We start from the raw sequence: 9,100 nt of genomic DNA, 5'->3' as shown, positions 1-9,100 counted from the left end.
CTTGAAGTGCAAGCGAGAGCGCGGAACGAGCGACAAAGAGGCACAATCGGCCTCCGCGTTCGGCAGCGTTCGACATCTGTCTCTCTCCTACTTGAGTGAGCGATGCGTCCGCGTGGACAGCTGCTATACAATAATACATTTCCATTTACCTCCTTCTCTATATCCATACAAAATATCTATCAAACAAATAAAATTAAAATTTTCTTTTGAAAAAATGAAACCATTCCATCAGTATTTTCTTATGACGTTGTCACGTTCAATTATCGTCAGTAAACCGACTTTACAGACAACCGATTTTTTTGCAAAAGATAAATTATAAACAAATTTCATATATGCCTTTGAACCTTGAACGCAAATAAGAGGAAAAATTATAACAACGTGATTACAACAGAAGCCCGCGTAAATGATTTCTTTGTAGATGAGAAGTACTACTTAATTTATAAAAAGATCGATTGTAATCTAGAAAATGGTTAAAAAGGATTACTTTCTTGCACAAATTATCACAAAAGCCGCAAATTTGGTTTATCTAACAAATAAAGCTGATATTTCGGTCAAAATTTTTAAATATGTCGTATACATGTATGTGTGCCCACTTGATGAGATAATATAAGTCGCAAAAGTGATAGAAACTACCAATTTCCCATATCTAAGAAAGCAGATAAGTCTGTATGAGTAAACTAGAAGAAACCACTTCTGTGCTCGCGAAAAATTAATTTGGAAATGTGGACGACGACTGCGGTGAATAGCTAAAAACTGCTTCTGTTTTGGTGTTGTAGAAGAATGATGAACATAACGTAGATAGAAATCGTTAGAACTGAGAAGTTATTGGAAATAATACAGCATGAATGTCAACGAGAAAAACAAAGATAGACTTGAGTCATGAAGGGCTAGATAGAGACGTGTGCATTAGAAGCAGAAACAGGGGTAAAGAGGAAAGAAGATGATCTACATTAGATTACTGTTGGAAATAGTAAACCAAAGGGCGCGAGGAAAACCAGAAATAGACATGAGGTATGAAGGACTAGAAGATGGAAATGCGAATTGACTTAGCATAGAAAGGAGTATCTCCATTCAACTAGTCTTCGGATTGACTACCTTATGATCATGATCCCTTTACACCATAAAGTACCAAGGATAAGGTTCAATAAATTAAAAAATATCAATTCATCAATTCATTTAGTGTAACTAACTTCATCAACCATCTTAAATAACCAAATAATGTTATCCTCAAAAAATATACGAATTATTACGTATCTAGAGAACTACTTTCGATTTTCGAAGTATTGTTACAACCCGTACGAAACATTACAGAATTTTGCGAATACTTTCGATGATTAATGAAAAAAAAAGACCTCACCAGACATATTAAAAAAAACTTTTAGGTAATTCATTCCCACCAGTCACTAATGCTAGTGGACAGGCAGTCCCTTCGGCTACGCATAGAACGAAAGGCTCTCTTCAATCTCTTTTTATGAATTGTGGGAATGGGTGAGTGGTGAAATGTTAGTGTCCCAGAGCATTTGTATAGTAAGTGGATATATATAAGTGATCGAAGAAAATCGAACCGGTGTTTTCCCGAATTCTAAGCAAAAACATAAAATTGTGAACCATGACACTCAATCTAGACATACTAAATTAGATACTTATGCGTACATAATGAAACGATAGGGAATATAGAGATAGCAGACGAAAAATTAGAAAAGGTGACTGATTTTTGAGAACTAGGAAGTCAGAAAACAACGGTAGAAGGAGCAACCGAAAAAACAAAGGTTAGCGCAGAGTCGAGACGCTTTCAACAAAAAGAAGTCACCTCTATGCACTCAAACGATTAATTTAGAAATTTGAAAAAGATTGTTATATGCTGTATGGACGGTGGCCGCGACCGAAGGACACGGTTAGGAAGCGTTCGAAATGTGCTGGCGAATGATGAGGACAAGGTCACAAATGAGGAGGTATTACAAAGAATATGAGACAGAGATCACTAAGGAAGTCAATAAAAAATAGGCGAGATACGTTGGTAGATAGGACTCCCTCTCAGGAATAAAGGGTTAGTTAGAGAATGATAAAAGTTAAGAGGATCTAGGTAAACCTAGATTAGATTACTGTTCACAAATAGATAAGAATGTGGGATGTTCTACTTTTCAGGAAATGCGAAGATTGACTACCTTATGATCATGATTGTGCACAATCAAGAACTAAACGAGATGAATAGATTTCCCTTTACACCATAAAGTACCAAGGATAAGGTTCAATAAATTTGAAAATGTCAATTCATCAACTCATTTAGTGTAATTAACTTCATCAATAATCTTAAATTACCAAATAATTGTTACTCTCAAAAGATATGTGAATTATTACAGATCTAAGCGAATACTGCCGATTTTCGAACTATTGTTGCAACCCGTACGAAACATTACAGAATTTTGCGAATACCTTCAATGATTAATGAAAAATAAAAACACCCCACCAGGCATATTAAAAAAAACTTCTAGGTAATTAATTCCCAACAGTCACTAATGTTAGTGGACAGGCAGTCCCTCCGGCTACGCGTAGAACGAAAGGCTCTCTTCAATCTCTCTCAATGAACAGTGGGAATGGGTGAGTGGTGAAATGTTAGTGTCCCAGAGCATTTGTCGAACAAAATCGAACCGGTGTTCTCTCGAATTCTAAGCAAAGACATAAAACTGTGGACCTTGGCACTCAATCTAAGCATACTTAATTAGATACTTATGCGTACATAATGAAACGGTAGGGAATATAGAGATAGGAGGCGAAAAATTAGAAGAAGTGACTGATTTTCAGAGAACTCACGAGAGAAAGAGCAGTAGAGAAATAAAACAAAGGTTAGCGCAGAGTCGAGTCGCATTCAACAAAAAGAAGTCACTTCTATGCACTCGAAAGATTAATTTAGAAATTTGAAAAAGATTGTTAAATGCTGTACGGGTGCGGCCGAAGGACACGGTTCGAAATGTGGTGACGAATGATGAGAACAAAGTCACAAATGCGGAGGTATTAGAAAGAGTAGGAGAACAGAGATCACTAAGGATGTCAATAAAAAATAGGCGAGATAGGACTCCCTCTCAGGAATGAAGGGTTAATTAGAGAGAGATAAGAGTTAAGAGGATCTAGGTAAACCTAGATTAGATTACTGTTCACATATAGATAAGAATGTGGGATGTTCTAGTTTTCAGGAAATGCAAAGATTAGACCAAGATAGGAAAAAGGGGAGGTGCATGTCCAACCCGTCTAAGAACTGACAGCGTTATGATGATGATGATAATGAATGAAAAGGTGATAGAATTTCATGTACTTACTCGGTTGTTGTGTCAACTAATGAATTAGGTAAAATAGAAACCATATAAAATGAATAACTTAAATTCGTTTTAGTTTAAACTGTTATAAACCCATCTAATATTATAAACATATCTTTTCTTTCTACTTCTACGAAATGCTGACAATCGTTCTCTTCTATTACTCTTTAAAAATCTCACTTTTACAACATCCTTTAAAAAATATTCCTTCCTTACAATTTTAACAACCACCGCCTACATTTTCTTCAATTAACAATAACATTCTATAAAACTTCTCTCGCTTCGGCATTTCTGCATGTAATTTACCCTGAACCGGCAACCTATCCCAAAATTACAACACCCCTTATAAACCTCTTTTATACTTTTTACTTCAAAACTTCTTTTATTTATTCTATTTCCAAAATCTATTTGTATTAGTTTTATTACAACCGAACGTGTCTTTGTTACAGGCCGACAGTGCCCTTGCCTCAAGTTTTTTATTATTATTATTATTTTCAAAAGTTAAGTTCAAAAAACTGCACAAACCCCTCTACAAGAACACGTTTGGTCAACCCCCAGAAAGTGGTGGGAATTTAGAAATATAAGATAGTATCTAGACAGAAAGGAGAATAGAAGAAGAAATAAAGTAACAAACAGAAAAATTTATAAGATTTAGAACATTTTTGTAATTGAAAAATACAACATATAAAAGTGCAAACAGTACCTTATTTTAAGTTAAGTTAAATAGCTTAGGATCCAAGATCCTAACAAAACCAAAAAAACCTGCTGCATATATTTTGTAAGCGAATAGGTGCAATGATCGGTAAGAAAAAGGCACATCTACGTTATTTTTAGTACCTATGCCTAAAATTTCGTAAAAAGACTATTTTCAATAAGTATCTACTTAAGTGGAAAAAATGACGTACATTAAAATAACACGAGGCTTTTTAAAAGCTTTCCGATTAAAGTGAACCAAATGTTGGAGTCACGTGGCTTCTGAATGTCTCGGAAAGATGTCAGGCATGAAAATAAAAGATCGAGAGGAAAAAACTTTTCTACTAACAATACCCTCAACTGTCTTAAAAAGTCATCAGTACACCTTAAGTTGAATGGGAAATGTAGAGGAATCGAAACTTTTTCGGAATTTATGAAGTTAAAAATTTGATTACTTATAGACTTTTCGAATTCTGGAAATAAGAACGTGATATATTTGTAAAGAAAAAGTACTTCCACTGTTTAAAGGAAGAAAAGTTACGCTCGAAGTCTTTTATGCTTAGGCGTAAGCCGTTATATTAGACTAAACTGTATAAATTTTCTTGTTATGGAGATCAAAACTGGTTTTTCTTTTTCGAAACGTAAAAGAAAATGAATTACTTACTTTCTGCAGTCACCGCTGTGGTCCAAAAATGGAAACCTGTAAAGAGAGTAATAAATATAGATTAATTATCAGAAACTTAAATATTTATGAAGAAAACAAATAATTTCCAATAAATAATATTTTTAATACGTTAAGAACCTTTCACTTTAACAAAACAAATTAATATTTTTTGACATTTCATCATCAGTCCAAAACCAGACCATCCTGTATCCTTCACTGTATTTGTGAATATTGATGAACAAAAGCAGTGTTGGTCTTGCAAAAATGCCAAATGCAAGATTAAACGAAAAAATTTTACTTCCAGTGGATTTATGAGTTAAACTATTTGAAGCAATTTTAACGTAGGTACATAGAAAAAGTAGGGAAAGAGCGAATATAAAGATAGGAGACAAAAATTTAGAAGAAGTGGCTGATTTTAGATATCTAGGAAGTCAGATAAGTCAGGATGGAAGGAGTAGTAGGGATATAAAGCAGAGCATAGCGCAAGGTCGTGTCGCCTTTAATAAAAAGAACTCACTTCTATGTTCGCTATGTTTAGAAATTCGAAAAAGATTGTTAAAGGTGCATGTTTGGAGCGCGGCGTTGCATGGGTGCGAAAAATGGACATTGAGCGCGGCGGAAAAGAAAAGGTTAGAGGCGAAAGAAGGCGAATGATGATGATAACGTGGGTAGAAAAGGTTAGAAATGAAGAGGTATTAGAAAGAATAGGAGAACAGAGGATTTTATGGAAGTCAGTAAGAAATAGGCCAGATAGGTTAGTAGGACACCTTCTCAGACATGAAGGTCTAGTCAGGACATATTAGAGGCAGAAACGGAAGTTAGGAGGGGTAGAGATAGACCTAGGTTAGATTACTGTTCGCAAATAGTCAAGGTTGTGGGTTGTTTTAGTTTTAAGGAAATGCGAAGTTCAGCTGAAGAGAGGAAAGAGTGGAGGTACGTGTCCATCCAAGCCTAGGACTGATGACCTTAAGATGATGATTCTTTTCTTGGAACAAAACATTTTTTGTATTTGAAATTTTTACTTTGCTTTACTAGAAAATACTACAAATGGCGTGGTGAGCGCCATCTGTAGTACGATGCTACATTTGAGGATTACATATGTTCCAACAAGGTCCATTTAAAAATATGGATATCTACTTGCTGAAACGAATCCCGGCGTAGCTCACCTCAACGTGATAGGCACGTTACCATATTCGAACAACGCCATTTGTAGTATTTTCTAAAACGCGCTGTTAAGACAGCAGGTAAAGGTTGGTCTGTGTTCTGTCGGAGCTGCCTGCGACGCGCTGATGAGATCCAAAAAGATCGAAATCGCGATCCGCGTCTGGCAGTTTCGACGGAACACAGACCATTTCGAATTATTTTGTTTGCTTTACTAGATTTTAACACTAAATATAAAAAATGAATCTTTATCACTGTTTGAACAAATGGAATTATAAGAATGTCCTCGGACTTATTACTTCATTCAAGTATTTTGCACTTTTTGCTAAAAGGTCTATGTAAATACGAACGTTGTGCGTTTTACGCCAAATTAATATTGTACAACTAGTTAATTGGATTGTGATCATCTTTGAAGAATAGAAATTCACTGTTTTATTTAAAACATTTACTTGAACTTCTATTCTAACAATAAAACTAAATTTCAGCGTCTAAATAATAAATATTAAATAAATTATTTAATTCGTAACTATTTCGAATGGTTTACTGGAGCAAATCTGAATTTAGAATATCTAACGTTTCCATGCAAATCAATAAAAAAACACACCCACAAACAAACAAAAACTGATAAATCTTATTCTAGCAGGGGTGAATAAATGGAAATGAATCAAACAAAGAATATGGGAAACCTTGTCATTAGATACCAGCACAATAGTTACGTATAGTAACATTATTTTTCAGTTTGTAAGGGTTCTGAAAATACTCAGATAATATTTAAACTAGTCTTATTGTCACAAATTTATAATGTATAAAATTACAAATATGAATTTAAATTAACAACATTTCATGTACAAAAAAAGAGAAAAACTTATAGGACTTAACATTCTATTTATGCGTTAGAGGAAGAGTAAGTTTTCATAACTCTCACAACTATCGACAGTTTTCTTTGAAAGTCACGTCAAGCTCGCTTGAGTTATTATAATTAAGTATTTAAGACAATTATTGTGTCGGTATATAAATAGAACAATTATTAAAAAAACGTATATGATTGATGACTGAACAAGACCAAGACTCCTAATACGTAAGACCAAGACCGAGACTATATCAGCAAGACCAAGATATGATTCTAAGTAACCTTTCAGGCCCTACCAACTTATCTTGTTTATTTCTTAAAGATCGCCATAGCGCCCTCTGTTGTCCTGCTCTTTATAATACTTCCTCATTTCTACCCTTCTCTATCACCGAATTTTGAACATCCTCCTATAACACCACACCTCAAACGATCACAATAAATTAAAGTTCGTCGCACGTGTGCCAATCTTAATCTCATTCTAATAATTATAATAAATGAGCAGTCGCTATATGAGAGGAGTTGGTTAATTAATTCGACTGAATACCTCCGGGGCATGCGTAACAATGGATAGGGGCTTACTTACCTGTCGATTGTTCCCACCTACCATGTCTTAAGATATAATATATTAGCTTACAGCCTACATGTGTACGAAGTGGTTCAATGCCTGAAATAATTCACGAGTAGTGGATATACTTCAGGAGTGAATGAACACTGTCTGTATATCCATGTCAAAAAATTAGGTATAATATAGGAATATATAGATAATAATGAGATATTTTTTGTTGCGTTAATTCAATGTATTAGTGAATTAATTTTACCTACTACATATAACCTCAAATTAATGAGGAGTTAAAGTGTAACTCCTTGTAGCTTAGTAGTAGAGCATTGGTTCGTAAAACCAGGGATTCGGGTTCCATTCCCGGCGAGGGCGTAACAGCAGCAACAAATTTTCGTCATTAATTTGAGGTTATCGGTAGTGATAAAAATTAATTCTCTAAAAACCCTATAAAAATTCTTCTAAATAAACGTGTTCAGTATGAAAATCATATAATTTGAAGATAAAAAAATAATCCTTAATTCGTAAATAAGTATCTATCCGTTACGTAGTACACATCTGAATTTCTGGAACACGAACACGGGGTTACTTTGAAGAAGCAGGGGGAAGTGGAGGGACAATAGGAAACTAAAACAATTTTGCAAACTGTACCGTGTGACACATCAAATGAAAGAGCTTGTTATGAAGGCCTCAAATATATTTTTTTTTTGTAATTTTAAAATAGTTTTAAAGTTATTTAAGAAAACAAATGAAAATTGACCATTCCCCCCCTTCTTATCTTCGAAGCTACTGAACCTAAAATTTCGAAAAGAAAATCAGAAAATAGTTCTTTACTTATGGATTACAGGAAAATTAATAAGAAGTCTATGGTCTGAACGTAACATGGAAACCCTTATTTGTCCGTTTTTTAATTAATTCATAGATAGAAAGTGCAGTTGAATGTGCCTACTAAACCATTTCTACGTTATTGACGCTTTATGATTGGTACGTACTTTCAGCTCATATTTTCGTGCTAATTACGTTTCGTTAATAATTTTTGATTGTAAATTACACGTATGTAGCTAATTTTAATATGAAAACTTGTCTTAAAGAAACTTACTAGTGCACGTTTTACATTAAACAACATTTTTACCTTTATACAATATTGCATGGAAATATTTTTACTGGCATTTATAACTTTATGGGTTTGACGACATTTTGTGCTATAGAAAAGATAACTGCCACATTACTCTTTTATGGGCGGAAATATGGTAATATTTCTGTGTACAGGTAGCATAAGACCCCCTTAAGGATTCTATTAAAATGTTAATATTCCTTCTTGTTAAACAATTGCACAAACTGTCCTTTATGAACAGTTTGTTAGTATTTGTTAATATTTTCGCCAGTTTAATACATCAATTTTAAATTTACACAGTTTACTTGCTTACTCAGATTCCATTCTAGAGCCAAACAAAACCCTTATAAATTGTTATAAACCGTTTTTGATGCACTCGTAATTTTAGGTTCTATGCGTTTCCCCCTGTCATAACTATTTAAAAAATTTTATTATGCATCCATCGGCTTTCGTATTAAAGCAGCCGTATTCATCTCTCTGCTTCTCGCCATGGGCTCCAAATGGTAGTCCTTACAAGGATGCAGTTTGTTACCAGAAACCCAAAATACGCATTTCGTGTATACTTAGGCTTTACTATAGGGTTGTTCGGAAAGTCATTTCGTTTTTTTTTGTGGAAATGAAAGACAGTTTTCGTATAATAAACAAATACTTTATTAAATAATATATTGACCGTTCTGGTCCAACACCTTTTGCCATCTTTCTGGTAGTAGCATAATTCCACGCTCATAAAATTTTTGGTCTTTGCTGGCAA

General features: G+C 34.2%; 1 protein-coding gene across 1 annotated transcript in view; it reads right to left on the bottom strand.

Moving 5' to 3' along the window:
- LOC108734478 (cysteine-rich motor neuron 1 protein-like) overlaps positions 1 to 9,100 on the bottom strand; it is a 366,315-nt gene that overhangs the window by 238,932 nt on the left and 118,283 nt on the right. Inside the window, exon 2 of the mRNA XM_018466059.2 lies at positions 4,669 to 4,704. Coding sequence (XP_018321561.1) covers positions 4,669 to 4,704 — 36 coding nt within the window. The remainder of the gene's footprint in view (positions 1 to 4,668; positions 4,705 to 9,100) is intronic.

The sequence above is a fragment of the Agrilus planipennis genome, unplaced genomic scaffold, assembly GCF_000699045.2.
Source record: "Agrilus planipennis isolate EAB-ADULT unplaced genomic scaffold, Apla_2.0 scaffold129, whole genome shotgun sequence".
Lineage (NCBI taxonomy): Eukaryota > Metazoa > Arthropoda > Insecta > Coleoptera > Buprestidae > Agrilus > Agrilus planipennis.
Note: the sequence above shows the minus strand (reverse complement) of the source record. Positions and strands in the feature narration are given on the sequence as shown.